At 41.1% G+C, this 18,628-nt stretch overlaps 2 protein-coding genes across 3 annotated transcripts in view; one reads left to right on the top strand and one right to left on the bottom strand.

Annotated features, from left to right (window-relative positions):
• Positions 1–18,628, bottom strand: part of LOC117271132 (NACHT, LRR and PYD domains-containing protein 3-like) — a 62,254-nt gene that overhangs the window by 31,839 nt on the left and 11,787 nt on the right. The window contains exon 11 of one of the 2 annotated variants that reach the window (XM_078173713.1): positions 15,640–18,495. The exons of the other annotated variant lie outside the window; for it this stretch is intronic. Within the exon in view, the coding sequence (XP_078029839.1) occupies positions 17,945–18,495 (551 nt within the window). The 3' untranslated portion in view covers positions 15,640–17,944. Of the gene's footprint in view, positions 1–15,639; positions 18,496–18,628 lie in introns of those variants that run through there. 2 annotated transcript variants of the gene reach the window in all.
• LOC117271133 (G-protein coupled receptor 4-like) lies at positions 12,866–14,000 on the top strand. Its single transcript, XM_078174124.1, has 4 exons — positions 12,866–12,949; positions 13,067–13,212; positions 13,307–13,757; positions 13,944–14,000. Exons 1-4 carry the CDS (start codon positions 12,866–12,868, stop codon positions 13,998–14,000), a joined length of 738 nt encoding a protein of 245 aa, XP_078030250.1.

Genomic DNA, 18,628 nt, shown 5'->3' with positions numbered 1-18,628 from the left:
GCTTCTGCAGTGATGCAGGCACTGCGCTGGTCCGTCATGGTGAAGAGAGACCTGAGCCCGAAGGCAAAGTGGTCCATCTATGTCCCAAGCCTCACCTCTGGTCATGAACTCTGGGTAGTGACCGAAAGAGTGTGATTGGGGATACAAGTGGCCGAAATGAGTTTCCTTCAGAGGTTGGCTGGGCTCAGCCTTAGAGATAGGGTGAGAAGCTCGGACATCCGGAGGGAGCTTTGAGTAGAGCCGCTGCCCCTTCTCTTCAAAAGGGGTCAGTTGAGGTGGTTTGAGCATCTGATCAGGATGCCTCCCAGGCACCTCCCACTGGAGGTATTTTGGGCACGTCCCACTGGTAGGAAGCCCTGGGGCAGACCTAGAACACACTTTGGAGATTACATATCTCATGTGGCCTGGGACCACCTTGAGGTCCTCAAAGAGGAGCTGGAAAATGTTGCTGGGGAGAGGGATGTTTGGGGTACTTTGCTTGGCCTGCTGCCCTCGCGACCCGGACTCACATAAGAGGATGAAAATGGATGGATGGATGGATCGTAAATGTAAAACTCGATCATGTTCCCTAATTTTCTCTTTCCATCATGTGAAAACTGTTAAAATCCACTTACTGCTCTGCAGACAGTTGGCCAGCTCCTCCTGCTTCATCCTCCTCAGGGAGTTCAGTGTGATCTTCAGAAACGCCTCTCTGCTGCTCCTCCTCTGCTCTGCATACACACCGTCCAATGCCTCCTCATCCTCACTCTGACTCTCTAAGCATTCTGGGTAATCTGAACTCAGAAATTTCTGGATCTTCTTCAGCTCGTTCTTCACAAAATTGATAATGTGCTCCTCCAGCAGCTGGAACAGAATAAAATGTAAACATTAACTGGTAGAAGTTGATATCAGATTGTCTGTGAGACAGAGAGCCTGCAGCCTGGAGACTGGATTAGGATGATAGTTCAGTATTTAGTTTTGTGGCTGCTGAAATTAGCAGTAGTAGCTGTGCTTTTACATTTACAAACCATAAATATGGAGTCCAGCTTTGTTTGATACTGCTGGGCAGACTGATCACTGGGAAGTGGATTACATCTGTGAAGCAAACAAACATACAGAAGTTGTTCCATTATGATTATTGGGAACTTTTGGTTCAAAGCTTTAAAATGGCAGAAGTAATTAATGATTATTAAAAACATTAATAATTACGTTAAATAATGGGATTTTATTAACATTAAATCAACTTGTGGGGCACCATTCCCAAAAAGGGAAACACAACAGACGAGATTGTTCTTCCTCAGGAAACTGAGATCTTTCGATGTGGGGAGGAGCTTATTGAATGTTTTTTATCAAAGCATTGTAGCCAGTGTGCTATTCTATACTGTTGTATGCTGGGGCAACAGCATTTCAGCCGATGATAAAAACAGAATCAGTAAGTTTATTAAAAAGGCTGGATCCATAGTGGGATGTCCATATGATTCCCTTGACAGTGTTATGGAAGTTAGAACTAGGAGGAGGCTGAAGGCCATACTAGATCACGATAGTCACCCTCTACACAGCATATTCAGCAGCCTGCGGAGTACTGTCAGTGGTCGGCGTTTAATGCCAAAATGCTCTACTGAGCGTTTCAGAAGGACATTTGTTCCCACAGCTATAAGGCTTGTCTATAAAGGTTAATGCTACCTGTTTCTGTATGGCTGTATACACAGCACAGTACAGGCCTAGATTATGTAACAGACTCCACACTGTGCCTCCACCCTGAAGTGTACTGGAGTCTGCATTATTATACTGGACTGTGCATTATTGCAGTTGTTTTTTCTTGTTTTGTTTTGTTTTGGAATGTGATGTAATTATTGTAATTGGCATGACTGCATTGTAGATCCTTGCCACCAATCAGTGTTTCTTGGGAGTGTCTGTGTACATTTCTGTATTGTTTGTTGACTTGTATGTATATTTTATGTGGTCCTTTGTGGCATTTGTTCTCTATGTCATTTCTTATGCGCTGGTGACCAGATCAATTTCCCCTCTGGGGATTAATAAAGTTTATTTATTATTTATTTATTTATTTTATGATAGCCAGTTATTAACATTAGTCTCATAAAGTATATATAAAGAATCTGGAACTCTGAATAATAATTAAAAAAATAACTATTACCAAAATTACCATTCAAAAATAGAATGGTTTTGGAGTCTGTGACATAGCAGGGGATGGCTATTCATTCACTCTTGTGCAATATTAAACAGACCTGCAGAGGTCTGCAGAACAAAATGGCTGCCTGCGTGGCCTAAGACATTGACGTAAAAAATACAAAAGAAGATGGCCAAATCACAGTGGCAGAGCTTCTGGCTCACCACATGTGGTTGGTCAAAACAAAGACATGTGAGAATGGAAGCCTAAGTTCCCTCTCTGCATGTGTAGCTGGGTGCAAAATATATGTGTGTGATCTGTGTTATATTAAAGGTGCCGGATTAGTACAAAGGGATTTTAGATTGCATGCAAGTCTCTGTCTGTGTGAAGCATTAGCAAACAACAATACATTAGCAAACAACATTGCATTAGCAAACTTTAGCAAAGCTAACTGCTCAACAACATTACTACAAAGGTACCACAACAATAAATAATTGAATACCATCAAATGATATTTTAATGTCCTCTGATGGTGGTGACTGTCCTGTGTTAGGACTACTGGATCTCAGTTCTGCATTTGACAGAGTGGATCGTCAAATCCTCATTAAGCGGTTGCGTGATTGCATTGGCCTATCAGGCAAAGCATCAGACTGGTTGAATCCCATCTCACTGACAGGAGTTTCTCTGTCTTTATTGGAGACTTTGTATCTGATTCCTCTCCACTGTCCTGTGGTGTCCCGCAGGGCTTGGTTCATGGGCCTCTGTTATCCTCTCTATATTTGCTGTCATATTTGTGAGCCTTTCATGTTATCTAGGATCCTTGACTGCCTTCATGTGATCAGGGTCTGGACCGCTGAAAATGTTTTACAGGTCAGTGCTGATAAGACAGAGGTTCTGGTTGGTCTCTCTCATTATGTAAAGTATTGGGCCCTCTTTGCTGCTCACTCAAACCTTTGAATTTAGGGGTTATATTTGATTAATGGACGTCATTTGATAGCCAAGTTTATTTTTTTGTTTGTTTTCTTTTTGCAAATAGTATCACTAGTTTGCACTTTTAACTATGTGGCTCAGGTAGTCAATTTATCTTACATGTTTTCTTTCTTGTGGTATATTGCCCTTGTGAAGCACTTTGTGACCTTTGTCTGAGAAAAGCACTGTATAGACAAATTTTACTCATGTACTTGTGATGCACTTTTCTCCTCACTCAATATGTCTGCTCTTGCTCGACTGCAATCAGTCCAGAATGCTGCTGCAGGTCTACTAGCTATATCAAATAGTCACTCTCATATCGCCCCCACACTAAAAACCCTTCACTGGCTTCCTGTTGAGTTTAGGATCCAGTTCAATATTCTCGTTCTCACTCACAGAGCATTAAACTGTCAGGCTCCCTCTGATGTGGCTGAACTGCTTCACCCATATTCTTAAGCTCAATTTTATGAATCAAATACACTAACTTTGTTGTCTGTCCCTCACACTCGCCTTAAGACATGTGGTGATCGAGCTTTTGTGGCTGTAGTATCTAAATTTTGGAACACTTTGCCTGCTCCCTCACAATCTGCTGACTATGTGGTTTCACCAGATCTGTATTTTATTCATATTTTATATATTCTTTTGGTGTATTGTGATTTTTTTTTTTTTTTTGTATTTTGCAAATAGTATCACTAGTTTTGCACTTTTAACTACATGGCTCAGGTAGTCACTTTATCTTCTGTGCTTTCTTTCTTGTGGTATATTGCCCTTGTAAAGCACTTTGTGACCTTTGTCTGAGAAAAGCACTGTATAAAGAAACTTTACTCACATAAGAGACAGAAACATTTTACATTCTTACCCTTTGTCAGTGGACTGGTGTCCATCTTTGAAAACAATGTATCTTTGCACAGACTGGTCACTTTTCATTGACATACAGCTGGGTCCAGGTCCAGGGGGGTCTGGTCTCTCATGTTGGGTCCTGATAGGATCACAAACACTGATGAATGTATTGATACACAAAAATTCTGCTGAACATTATGTTGAGTTTTGAATGTTTTAATACTGATAACAACAAACTGAGATGAACTATTACTTTTGATCATCAGACTTGTGTCCATCTTTGAATCAGACTTCCAGATTGATAGTTCACTGTGTTTTATGAGATTGATTTCATTGATTGGCTATCACTTTTACCTTTCCATGAATGGTGCCCCATGAGGTGATTTAAGGAAAATAAGTCACATCATTTAACATAAGGAATACTTATTATTAATAATTAATAATCATTTCTGATAGCCATTTTAATACTTTGAACCACAAGTTCCCAACAATCTGTGATCCATTACGAGGTCTGGTTACAACACTTTGTTGATATGGTAATGGCTATCTCTACATCTCACACTGACTGGACACCTTCCAATCCATCAGTTTACATCACCTGATGGATTTGATCAGTAAAATGAAGGGTTTAAGAAAAAGAAGTTTACTGAAACTTTACTTCTGAGAGTTTCAAATGATATTTTAATATCCTCTGATGGTGGTGACTGTTCTGTGTTAGGACTTCTGGATCTCAGTTCTGCATTCAACACAGTGGATCGTCAAATCCTCATTAACAGGTTGCGTGATTGCATTGGCCTATCAGGCAAAGCATCAGACTGGTTTAATCCCATCTCACTGACAGGAGTTTCTCTGTCTCTATTGGAGACTTTGTATCTGATTCTCTCTATATCTGCTGTCGTTGGGACAAATAATAAACAGATTTAACACTGCATATCATATATATGCAGATGATATCCAGCTCCACTTCTCGTTCAAACCTAGTGAGCCTTTCAGGTTATCTAGGACCCTTGACTGCCTTCATGTGATCAGGGTCTGGACCGCTGAAAATGTTTTACAGGTCAGTGCTGATAAGACGGAGGTTCTAGTTGTTGGTCCCTCTCAATATGTAAAGTATTGGGCCCTCTTTGCTGCTCACTCAAACCTTTGAATTTAGGGGTTATATTTGATTAATGGACGTCATTTGATAGCCAAGTTTATTTTTTTGTTTGTTTTCTTTTTGCAAATAGTATCACTAGTTTGCACTTTTAACTATGTGGCTCAGGTAGTCAATTTATCTTATATGTTTTCTTTCTTGTGGTATATTGCCCTTGTGAAGCACTTTGTGACCTTTGTCTGAGAAAAGCACTGTATAGACAAATTTTACTCATGTACTTAACAGACAGAAACATTTTACGTGCTTACCTTTTGTCAGTGGACTGGTGTCCACCTTTGAAAACAATATATCTTTGCACAGACTGGTCACTTTTCATTGACACACAGCTGGGTTCAGGTGCAGGTTCAGGGGGGTCTGGTCTCTCATGTTGGGTCCTGATAGAATCACAAACACTGATAAATGTAGAGATATACTAAAATTCTGCTGAACAATATGTTGACTTTTGAATGTTTTAATACTGATAACAACAAACTGAGATGAACTATTACTTTTGATCATCAGACTTGTGTCCATCTTTGAATCAGACTTCCAGATTGATAGTTCACTGTGTTTTATGAGACTGATTTAATTGATTGGCTATCATTTTTACCTTTCCATGAATGGTGCCCCATGAGGTGATTTAAGGAAAATAAGTCATATTATTTAACATAATGAATACTTATTATTAATAATTATTAATAATTTCTGATAGCCATTTTAATACTTTGAACCACAAGTTCCCAACAATTTGTGATCCATTACGAGGTCTGGTTACAACACTTTGTTGATATGGTAATGGCTATTCTCTCTACATCTCACACTGACTGGACACCTTCCAGTCCATCAGTTTACATCACCTGATGGATTTGGTCAGTAAAATGAAGGTGTCTTCTTCCCCTTTGGACATAATTCCATCATCTCTATTTTCAAAAGTTTGGCTGATTATTGGTCCCACTGTGCTTTCTATTGTTAACTCCTTGTCTACAGGATGTGCTGTTCCTGTTTTAAACAAGCTGCAATTCAGCCAATATTGAAGAAAACTAACTTAGAGCTTGCTCTGCTCAATAATTATAGACCTATTTCTAAACTACCACTGTTGTCTAAAATGTTAGAGAAGATTAGGGTTGGGTTGGTATGAGAAAAAAAAAAAAAAAAAAAAAAAGGTCCGGTTTTTGTGAAAAACCACATCAAGTCGGTAATACCGGATTTTTGCCACTTGGGGGTGCAGTTGACTCATTTAAAATAAAAAACAACCATAGGACAACAGAGTGACAGTAACACTTTGTTTCTTTTATTCCTTACAAATAAATTTGCAGGTTTAGCTTACTCAGTCAGTGCAAACAAGGGTTGCCTCCTTCATCTGGCTCAAAGCCAAAGTGTTGCCATATTGGTGCATTCTTTGATTTCTTAGAGACTAAATTGTCCGGCATTATCGACTCCCGTCACTGTTAAACAAACTCCACGCTACAGTAGAGGCCTCAGTGCATGCGCACTCACACCCCGTAGCTCAGTCCCCGCCCCACCCCCACCCCCCTCTCTCTCCTGCTCGCTGTGCACTTGGCGAGGAGGCAGACACAGGTGCTCACAGACTCGGGCGTACTATAAACGGAGCGGACTCCGTGGTTGCGTGATTGCATTGGCCTATCAGGCAAAGCATCAGACTGGTTTAATTCCATCTCACTGACAGGAGTTTCTCTGTCTCTTTTGGAGACTTTGCATCTGATTCCTCTCCATTGTCCTGTGGTGTCCCGCAGGGCGCGGCTCTTGGGCCTCTGTTATTCTCTCTATATCTGCTGTCGTTGGGACAAATAATAAACAGATTTAACACTGCATATCATATATATGCAGATGATATCCAGCTCCACTTCTCGTTCAAACCTAGTGAGCCTTTCAGGTTATCTAGGACCCTTGACTGCCTTCATGTGATCAGGGTCTGGACCGCTGAAAATGTTTTACAGGTCAGTGCTGATAAGACGGAGGTTCTAGTTGTTGGTCCCTCTCAATATGCAAAGTATTGGGCCCTCTTTGCTGCTCACTCAAACCTTTGAATTTAGGGGTTATATTTGATTAATGGACGTCATTTGATAGCCAAGTTTATTTTTTTGTTTGTTTTCTTTTTGCAAATAGTATCACTAGTTTGCACTTTTAACTATGTGGCTCAGGTAGTCACTTTATCTTCTGTGTTTTCCTTCTTGTGGTATATTGCCCTTGTGAAGCACTTTGTGACCTTTGTCTGAGAAAAGCACTGTATAAACAAATTTCACCTATGTACTTAACAGACAGAAACATTTTACGTTCTTACCTTTTGTCAGTGGATTGGTGTCCACCTTTGAAAACAATATATCTTTGCACAGACTGGTCACTTTTCATGGACACACAGCTGGGTTCAGGTTCAGGTACAGATCTAAAAGAGTCTGGTCTCTGATGCTGGAGCCTGATACAATCACAAACACTGATAAATGTATAGATACACTGAAATTCTGCTGAACATCATGTCGACTTTTGAATGTTTTTATACTGATAACATGCCTCAGAAAGATGCACAAAAACTAGTCCACGCATTTGTTACTTATAGGTTGGACTATTGCAGTTTAGGGAAGCATGATAATATCAGCACATCATCGGCTGATATTGGCTTTGAAATGAAATATTTGAATTGGCCAACATGCGGATTTCTGAAGAAACAAAAAAACATTTTTATTTTTCAAATTGACAAAGTGAACATGTACAAAACATCAAGTAAATGATACAACACAATTAAGAAAACAACATATCTGAAATATATACAAGTATGTATGAAGACTATAAATGAAAGAAACAGTCAGATAAGCAGACAATAAAATACATATATGTAATCCTTTCACAGTTGGCTCACTCTGTGTTAATTACCACCAGAGCAACAAAGCAGAAAAGATAACTCTGACATGCTTGTAAATGAGGATGAAAGGAGCATTAACCCAAAGATAACATGTTTTAAGAGCTTATGATTTGGTTACTAACTTTTTGGTACAAACAGACTTAACATAGGACGAAATGCTGATACTGCTGTGTGAAGATAACATTTAAAATCACCATAAAGTAACCAGACACCCATGAAAGTTTGTCATTTTGGTGTATTAACAAACTGGTATAAATAAATACCCAGATGTGTCAACGTTACAGTCTGTAAAAGTCTATGTAGTATGTACGTTGGAGCTCAGAGGAGTTAATCTGTTACTTACGACACTGCACCATCCTGATCACGGTAAATCCAGAGGCCGCTGTCTAACGAGGTCCTTCACAACAAAAAAAAGAAAAAAATTTAAATCCAAAGGCTGATGGTGCATGCCTATTACACGTCCTCTTTTAAGACCAAATAGGGAAAAAAAGAGTAACACATAAAGAACATAAGGGGATCACAACAAATAAATCAGACCTCATCTCAAGACAGATGGATAGTGACGCACATGAACATTATACATTCTTACCTGTGGGCAGCAAAGCGACGTCCACGTTTTAAGTGCATTTGTCTCTTCATAGACCAGTCACTCTTGATGGACACACAACTGGGTCCAGGTCCAGGTCCAGGTCCAGGACAGTCTGGTCTCTCATATTGGATCCTGAAAGAATCACAAACACTGAAAAATTCACATTAACACTGAAATTCTAATTTAAAAATGTGTTGTTAGCTTTTAAATGTTTTATTACTGTGCAGAGCCACTAAAGTCCAAAAAGGTGATCATTTTTATCTTGTTTGTAAAAGATAAAAAAAAAAAAAACTTGTGCACACAAGATAAAATATGACAGAGCTGTGAGTGTGAACAGTGATAGTGGAGTGATTTGAGTCATGAACACTTAGAGATCCTGGTCTCACCTCTGAGCACTGATCACATTCCCCATATTTGAGACTCGACGTACTCTGGCACTAACTCAATTCACACCCACAGTAAATGCAAATAACTTTGGTCTTGTCGAGAGAATCATCTGACAGAGGTTTGAAACTGAACTTGCCGTTCAAAAGACACTTTTCTGTATCCATGTCTGCTCACAATGATTTGTGTCTGCTCGCCATCCATAACATTACTGCTGCATCGTTATTCCTAAACTACGGGGTGGGCCGAGGGTCATAATTACAGAACGTATGTGCATTAATCGCATGTCAAAAAAAATTGTGGCGCTAAAAGGAATTTGCATTAACTCATCATTAACATGTTAACTTTGACAGCCTTATAAAGAACACAAAGTGATAACAAAGACATCAAACCTCATCTTAGCAGAGATGGATAGTTACAGACAGGGCTGCCCCTGACCAAACTAGGGCCCTAAGCGAAATTTTATTTGGAGGCCCTCATCCCAAATGTATCATAGGTACAAAATGACCATACAACAACTTGCCATTTAACTTGACAACCTTTATTGGCAATAACAAATGAACTGTAGATACAGTAGTTTGGCTGTATGAGTCAAATAAAATAAAAAATTCAACCTGAAATAAATAAATAAATATTAAATAAAAATAACTTCAAACTGAAATAAATAAATAAACAAATCTGAGTCACAAATAGCCATCAATTACTCATCAAAAGAAAGTAACTTCCACCACCTCAATCCCCCACCCTTGATTAAACACTGAAAATAAAATAAAATACAGAGACATTTTTTTCTATTTTCATCTTATTTAGCTATATTTCTCCCTCTCCCCTCTCTGGGAGCGTCCGACCTCCCGGCCCCGCACATACCCCCGAGGCTCGGGTCTCCCCCTCCGTGGAGCCCGCCGGCCCTCCTGTCCCCGCGCATACTCCTGAGGCTCTTTTGGACGACGTGTCGACAACTCTTCACCTGCTGCAGCTCTGCAAGTGCCTGCCGGCGCACCCCTCTGATTGTTCAGATGTTGAGTGCTGTCAATCATTGCAGCGACGCATGGGCGGTCAGGTCTCTTCTCTCCTTCCTCGAGCTGATTCTACGCACGCCTCACAGTAGTGCATGTGCACATCCATTGCGCATATGCGCAAATGCGTCCCCTTGCGCAAAGTGTGGCCCCCCCATGGAAGATGAGGCCCTACGCACAGCGCGTGTTCTGCGTTTAGGGAGGGGCGGCCCTGGTTACAGACACAAACATTAGAAATTCTTACCTTCTGTCAGCAGAGTGGCGTCCTCCTTTGAGGTCAATTGGTCTGTGCATGGAACGGTCGCTCTTGAAGGACACACAGCTGGGTTCAGATTCAGGTCCAGGATGGTCTAGTCTCTCATGTTGGATCCTGATAGAATCAGACACACTGATAAATTCACGGGTAAAATGAAAATCTGCTGAAAATTATGTCTACTTTTGAATATTTTAAAACTGATAACAACAAACTGGGATAATTTATTACTTTTGATCGGAGGGGTGTCCACCTTTGAAGTTCATAGGTTCACCCATAGACGAGTCACTGTTGAAGGACCCACAGCTGGACACAGGAGAGTCTGACCTGTTGAACCCACACAGAGCTGTGAGTGTGAACAATGACAGTGGAGTGATTTGAGTCATGGACAGTTAGAGATCCTGGTCTCACCTCTGAGCTTTGGTCTGGCTGTCATGTTCCCCACACACAGTGGTTTTAGAGGGAGGGACTCCCTCCTCTCTGTCCTCACCCTGATTCATAGCAGAGTCCACACCTTCACACAGACACAACAACATGCCGTCACTCAGTACAACAAGCTTCACAGCACAGCACACATCACTTCAGCTCAGTGACATGACACAAAGATTCAGGGGCTGAAACAGGATCTAATAAACCCTAAAATGTGTCCCAGCCTCCAGATTCACCCAGAAATACAGTCTGTTGTCTGACATGTCAAAAGTGGAAATTTTACAACTCAACAAAAACGCTGGGGAGGTGGGGCACAAAGAAAAAAAAATCTTTGTATTTTTTTTGTATTCTTCTTTGTTAAATGTAATAGTTCTCAGTAATTTATCCGTTACAGGCCTGTGTCTGGACTCAGGGGACGGAGAGGGACGGTTAACAAGGGGACGCAGTACCTCCTGGTAATAATCCTAACATCTGTTCTAATGTAAAAACCTTGAGCTCCTGTTACATCCCAAAGAACTAAATGCATTTTGGGGATTTTGCATCTTTATATTTATCTTTAAGTATTTAAATTATGATGAAGGTTGAACAGAGAGACACATGATACTTCACGTTTTCGACTTCATCCATGCACCTCAGAAAGTTAACAGATGAAACCGTCGGACCAGTTCAGACACCACCTGCATTTTTCCACTAATGTGAGCTCAGATTACAAACTGCTGCTGGTTGTACCTTTAACTCAGAGATAAATCCTACAGAATATTTCAAACAGATATTTAGAATCAGCCAATCAGCACCCAGAACCCTTCCTCCTATGCAGGTAAACAGTGACACAATGTGACGATCAAACATGATCAGATTCCTCTGGTAGGATTCTCACCTGCTGAACTCACCTCAGGTCGACTTACAGACACTTTCCACCTTCATGTGTAGAGGAAACACTGGGAGAGAAGACGCTGCTCATTTCTTCCTTGTCAGTCCTGGTGTCTGTGTGCGTCTGATCTGAGGACGCCGTCATGCCCTCACAACTTCACAGTCCATGACTGAAAAAAACAGAGTGACGTTAAAACCAGTCTAACCAGTGTCAGTTTAGTGTACCAGAGGCTTTATGTCCTTACTCCTCTCCCTTACCTACCTGTGACCCTCTTGTTATTATACCTGATGAGGGTTGACCTTGAGACAGTGTTGTACCTTTCCTCCCTAACACCTACACCCAATCAGTGTCAGAGACTTCACTGAGCAGATGGTGTAGTTCCACAAACTGTCCACTTGATGGTGCTGACTAACCATTTAATGTGTTCAAGTTCAGAAGCAATTTGGAAAAGTCTCAGCGATGAGACAAAATGTTTGTATTTATTTACATTATCTTACCTTATCCTGTTTGGGTCACAGGGGGTGGAGCCTATCCCAGCTGACATTGACAACCTACATAATAATAATAATAAAAATAATAATATTGTCATTACGTCCCCACATTCAGGAACATTCTCACCTGATGCAACAAGCATCCCCCAAAACACTGTTTCTGTCTGAGGCCACAAGCTGCTGTTTGGACAAAGGCCAGAAAATACAGAACAGTATCAGTTCAATATATTTTTAACTGGTAAGGTACAGTTTCAAATACTGTTACAGAAAGAAGTTCAAATACTGCACCCAGAAATACTTTATTCATTTGTTCATGTCTGGTCTACACTCAAAATATTACCAGAGGAAACATAGTTAAGAACGTAGTTATAGTGATTCATCAAAGATATTTTATTTCTATTGGTATTTTTTACTTTATGTAAACATGTAAAAGGTGCAGTGTCCACACGTTCTGTGTAAAGTACAAATGCTACACTGACTACCACTCTGAGAATAACAAGCTGTAAATCAAATCTGATAAATGTTTTCCACGGTAAATATCTACCTGATCTAGACATTCTCATAATCACTAAAAATGTTTAATAGATTTTAGAGATCAGCTCAACAGTCTGCAGGTTGTGTGAGCTCACGACCAGACGGCAGGACCTATGAACACATTTACTGTCCAACAGCAGTGGAAGGATAAACAACACAAGGATTAACACTGACAATGTTAACCTGTGTTTTTCTTTCTTTTAAATCTTTACAGATTTATTTTAGGACAGTTAAAAGTAATGTTTTAATCTTGCAGCTGTGGGCCACAGAGGTTTATATGAAATGCATACTGTATGTAATGAACAGAGAGTTTCACCTTACAAACACAAACATGACACTTGAACTGTGACTCCGGTCTGAACCTTCTGTTTGATGAATACAGCACACGTGTCTGAGACAGACGGCAACATATCTGTGTCTGAACAGCTGCAGAAGCTGCAGCACATCTGGCCCTTGGTCTTGTTACGACAGTGGCTCTGACTGCAGCTGCTGGGCAGAGGAGGGTGACATATTTGGGAGGAGGTGGAGTTCAGAACATGTTTACAGCTGCTTGTTTACTTTGTTTTCCTGCAGGTGGGAAATGATAACGTCGCTCCCATCTATGTCATCAACCTCCTCATCTCTGACCTCATTCAGTTCTGCTGCATGATTGCTTTCATGATCTACAACTATAGTGTGTTGGGCAGTGTTGGCTTCATGGTGTGTATCGCCATGGAAAGGTATCTATCTTTGTCTTCAGTGTGTGCAGAGCTCCTTCTGTCTGATCATCATATTACTGCAGAATTCTGAAGACGTGTCTGTCTTGTGTTGCAGGTATTTGGTCATCGTCTTCCCACTGTGGTACCGCTTCAGACGAATCATCAAGACCTCTGTGCTGGTCTGCGTCGTGGCCGGGGTCCTTCCTCTCATCTGTATCCTCCCTCCACATACATCCAGTTCTGCTGCAGCCAACTTAATCGAATCCATCTTTTTACTTCTTCCCCTCCCACTGCTCATATTCTTCGTGGGTGGGACCCTCAGAGCTCTGTCTGCCTCCATCTCGGTCCCCTCTGAAGAAAAACGACGAATTCCAGGAATGTTGGTCCTGGTGCTGCTTATTTACATCCTGCTGTTCCTGCCCTACATCATTTCGACCATGGCCGATGAACTGGTTAATGTCACTCTTTCATTACTGTCTCTTGTGTTAATTAAGTTGACTCCTATTGCAGATTTAGTTCTGTATGTTTTCATGAGGAAAGGGACCACACACAGTCTCCTGGCCTCTGTGAGTTGTTGCAGAATGGACAGCAATGAAATCAGAAGTCCAGCAGTACTAGTGGTGATGACGTGTCCACAGTCAGCTTCACGTAGGCAGAGACAGACAGGGACAGGGACAGAAGAGAAAACAGACAGAGAGGACAGAGAAAGGATAGATTCTGTCTAAGATTTCCAGTGAGACACCTGACTGTAGATACGAGGACGCCTCGTCCTGACTTTGCTGCAGGAGTTCTGCTTGCTGGTTTGTTAACCTTGCTGTGGTTCACTGTGACGCTTTCAACAACTGGAAGTCTGTTCTTTATTAGTCTGTGAGCTGATGTCATTATTATCCTTTAATCACAGAAACAAAACAGATTATTTTTGATTCACTGAGCTCTTTGAAGATGCCATGCCGTCTTTTTCCAAAACCTTTACTTAGACTTTTTTTTTTTTGTAGATGTAGTGAACATGTCAACAAGTCTGCAGGATGTTTTACTGTTTTGGTCTTATACACATTTAAGTTACTGTAATAGCCCCGGGCTATTATTTGCTTCAATCACTGAACTCAACAGGCCTATATTTGGGACAGGCCTTTAATTCCTTTCACATAAAACTGTTGCTCAGCAAAGATCAGGAAATATCAAACTGTTTATTTAAACCAATCTGAATATTACTGTATAAAAGTTATAGCACCTGAGAATTACGGCACCCAGACATACCGCCACATCACCACTTTATCCTGTTAAAACAATCCTCACAACTTGGATTCATTTTTATGAAAAACCCTTTTGATCTTTTGATCCATGGACTCTGACAGACTGAAGGAATATGAATAACTTACAGGGTAATCCAGGAACAGACATATAATCTGAGGCAGACAACAACCTGCTTTATACATCTGAAGAACTTCTCTAAAAAAATTAACTGTTTGGGATCCAGACCAGGCCTCTAATGGAGACAGGCCTTTATTTGACATAATGTGGAGCCACACCGGCCTGGTTAAAGGGACTGGGTGTTTACTTGGGACGAGGCTTTTAATTGAAGTTTTAGGTTGTTTATTTTCCTCAACATCATAACTCCTGCATGTCCAAAACTGTATTTTGATTTTATTGTTAGACTTTGTACAGATCCATCAACTAAACTACACACTGTTTGTTTTCTTTATTTAATGTAAGTTTTATTTTGGGTGTTTTAGTGGGAGGCCTGTTTGTTTTCAGGATGTGATTCAGAGCAGATACTTGGCAGCTGTTCAGTGATTTGCAATATGGATAAAATCTTACATCACAGTTTATGTAATGGTTGAACTTGTATATTTTCTGAAAATTCAATTAAAAATCTGTTTCTTGACAAAATTGTGAATGTCTGCTAGAGTTCTGGAACTTTTACAGGGGCTGAACAAGTCCCTGCCTCGGAGTAGGTACTCAGAACGGCCCCGAAAAACTCCTGGGTGGGGCTTGGAGTTTACTTGGTGCTAATTGGATATACTCAAGGCGGGATGGGACGTCAACAGAAAGCAACAAAATAGCCAGCATTTTTAAAACTCAGCAGACGAGGTGTCTGCTTTCTTCTTCTTTCTTCTGCTTCTTCTTCTTTGTTGTTGTTCTTCTTTGTTTGTTTCTTTGCTGCGTCGCCCCGGTCAATATGGTCGCGCAACAATTACGTCACATCCAGAGCCCGGTAACTTTACAGGAACCTTCCTCCTACTCCGCTGCACAGTGGAGACACGGCAGTTGAGAGGGCCCCCCAAATAGTACCAGGAACTTCTTCAGTGGAAACGGGCCTATCAGGGTGGAGGAGATAAACACAGAGGCAGGAAGTAAAACAACACGACACATGAGGAGAGTAACTACAAAATAAAACAGGAAACAAACTAAACCTGAACAAATAACATAAAACAAGGAACACAACAATTTCAATTCAATTTTATTTATAAAGCCCAAAATCACAAATCAATATTTGCCTCAGAGGCTTTACAGCATACGACATCCCTCTGTCCTTAAGACCCTCACAGCTGATCAGGAAAACAATGGTAGAAACCTCAGGAAGAGCAACTGAGGAGGGATCCCTCTTCCAGGACGGACAGATGTGCAATAGATGTCGTACAGAACAGATCAACATAATAAATTAACAGTAATCCGTATGACACAATGAGACAGAGAGAGAGAGAGAGAGACAGAAAGAGACAGAGACAGAGAGATTGACATAGAGAGAGATAATCAAACCCACATTACTGTATGTTAGTGAAGTGTGGCGTCCTCTTGTAAATCAAGACTTTGAAAAAACACCCAACTGAAGTCCTACACACTGAGATTTGCAAGAGAATACTCAGAGTCCACAGGAACGCCTTTAACAATGGATGCTGAGCTGAACTCAGCCAATTCCCCCTTTAATTAGGATACAAAAAAGAGCAATTAAATTGGACTGGAGTTCATCTCCTCACAGCTCACACTGTGTCTGTTTATTTAGTCCTACACTTCTATTTTTTCTTTAAAATTTACATCTATGATTTTGTATTGAAATGTTGTTGTTTATTGTTTCTTTATTGATCTTAAGCAAAGTTACTTACTATACAGTAGACCTATCACACACACACACACACACACAAACAATAACATCACATAAATGCCGGTTCATCTCCTTACAGCTCATGGTCTGCTTTATTCCGCTACTCTATTTTTTTCTTTTGTTGGCTTTCACACACAAACACATAAAACGTGTTTATAGGTAAAGAGAAAGGAGACATATGACACATGTATGTATATATAGTATGTAGACCAAGTGAACAGATTAGGCAGCTTTTATAGCTTGGAAGCCCAGGTGAGCCTAATCATGGTAACGACCCTCCCATGTCAGCCAGCTGCCTGATGAGACTGGCTGAAACATTCTCAAAGACACTGGGAGGGGCGTCACAGTACTGTATATATATTTCTCTATTTTGCTCTGCGAGTGTCATACTGTATGTGTCAGTTGTAAATTTTATTCACTGTCTTTCAAATGTTTTTATGCCTTGGCAACACGTAAAATGTCATGCTAATAAGAGCCAGCCCTAACTAGGGGCTGGTACAAGGCAAGCCTGAGCCGGCCCTAACTATAAGCTTTATCAAAAAGGAAAGTCTTAAAGGTAGGGTCTGGAGGATTTTCCAGTTGCTGTTTGTAAACACACATTCAAATTCGGCCCCTCCTATCAGGCTCAACTCTCCTGGGTGTACGGAGCCCGGAGGTACGGAAGAAGGCTTCACAGAAGAGGTTCAGGCAAGGCTTGCACTGGTGCACGCTCGGACATGCTTGGACACGGCACCTGCGCTCTCTCATTGGCTGGGGAAATCTCCGCCCAGAAGCGGTCCGAGCTCACAAAAACATCAAAATACAGTTAAAGGGCAGGAGCTCTGCAAACAGAGTCACCACCACACGAGTAGAAGCCCATAGGTGATGATTAAGCAGGATTTCATTTGTATATGTCTATATTTTTTTTTTGTTTGAAAATCCTCCAGATCCTACCTTTAAAGTCTAGTCTTAAATGTGGAGACGGTGTCTGCCTCCCGGACCGCAACAGGAAGATGATTCCACAGGAGAGGAGCCTGATAGCTGAAGGCTCTGGCTCCTGATCTACTTTTGGAGACTTTAGGGACCACGAGTAACCCTGCGTTCTCAGAGCGCAGTGTTCTGGTGGGATAATATAGCACTATGACGAAGCTTGACCATTTAGAGCTTTATAAGTTAACAGTAGGATTTTAAATTCAATTCTGGATTTTACAGGGAGCCAGTGCAGAGAAGCTAAAACAGGAGAAATATGATCACGTTTCTTAGTTCCTGTTAGTACACGTGCTGCTGCATTCTGAATCAGCTGGAGAGTTTTTAAGGACTTACTAGAGCTACCTGATAATAGAGAGTTAGAGTAATCCAGCCTTGAGGTAACAAAAGCGTGGACCAATTTTTCTGCATCTTTTCGGGTCAGGATAGGCCTAATTTTCGCAATATTACGCAGATGGAAAAAATGCAGTCCGTGAGGTTTGTTTTAAATGAGAATTAAAAGACAAATCTCGGTCAAATATTATACTCTGTAACTAACTTTATATAGCCTGTTAATAAAGACATACTGATCATATCCAATAAAGATGTGATAACTTCTTTACAGCTTCTTTAAGTAGCAAAGTTCAGTGAAGTAAAGCTGCGCCGACCAACATGAAATCCACAGGGTTTGAGGTCGTCTCCCTCCTACAAAGAGCACAGAGACACTGAGGAGCCATAGGACCAGAACCCAAAGCCAGGATAAAGAGGTTCAGTGAAGGTGGTGTTGAAGGTGTGGAGGTGGATCTGTGAGCCAGAGGAGATTCTGTAGAAGGACAGAGTGCCGGCAGGACAGTCCACATACACTGCTACTCTACCAGAGGAGGAGGAGGAGGAGGAGGAGGAGGGGAAAGAGAGGACTGCTTCTCTGTTTTTGTGACAGACAGAGAAACGGCCACCGTCAGAGCATTTCAGACTCCAGGACTGATCATTCCCTCCAAACACACGGTCATCACTATATCCTCCCCTTTTGATTCCTCTGTATGTCACTGATATATAAACCCCACTTTTCCACTTCACCTCCCAGTAACAGCGACCAGTCAGAGCATTTCCACACAGCAGCTGAACCCAGTAGTCAAACCTCTCTGGGTGATCAGGATATGGCTGCTCCTCTGCCTCATATATCACCTTCCTCTTGTTTTCAGACAGTGTGAGGTGTCTGTGTGCTGTGTTTGTGTCCAGTGTGAGCTCACAGTAATCTGAGGAGAGAAGAGAAAAAGACGGCAGCAGTTTATCATCAAACACATCTGAAGGGTTTGATCTTAGCAGTACTGTTTTAACGAATTATCACCACAACTACCATCTTGTTATTTAAAGATGAATTGACTGCTG

This window comes from Epinephelus lanceolatus, chromosome 13, assembly GCF_041903045.1.
Source record: "Epinephelus lanceolatus isolate andai-2023 chromosome 13, ASM4190304v1, whole genome shotgun sequence".
In the NCBI taxonomy this organism is placed as follows: Eukaryota; Metazoa; Chordata; class Actinopteri; order Perciformes; family Serranidae; genus Epinephelus; species Epinephelus lanceolatus.
The sequence above is the reverse complement of the archived record's forward strand: the minus strand, read 5'-3'. Positions and strand labels throughout refer to the sequence as shown.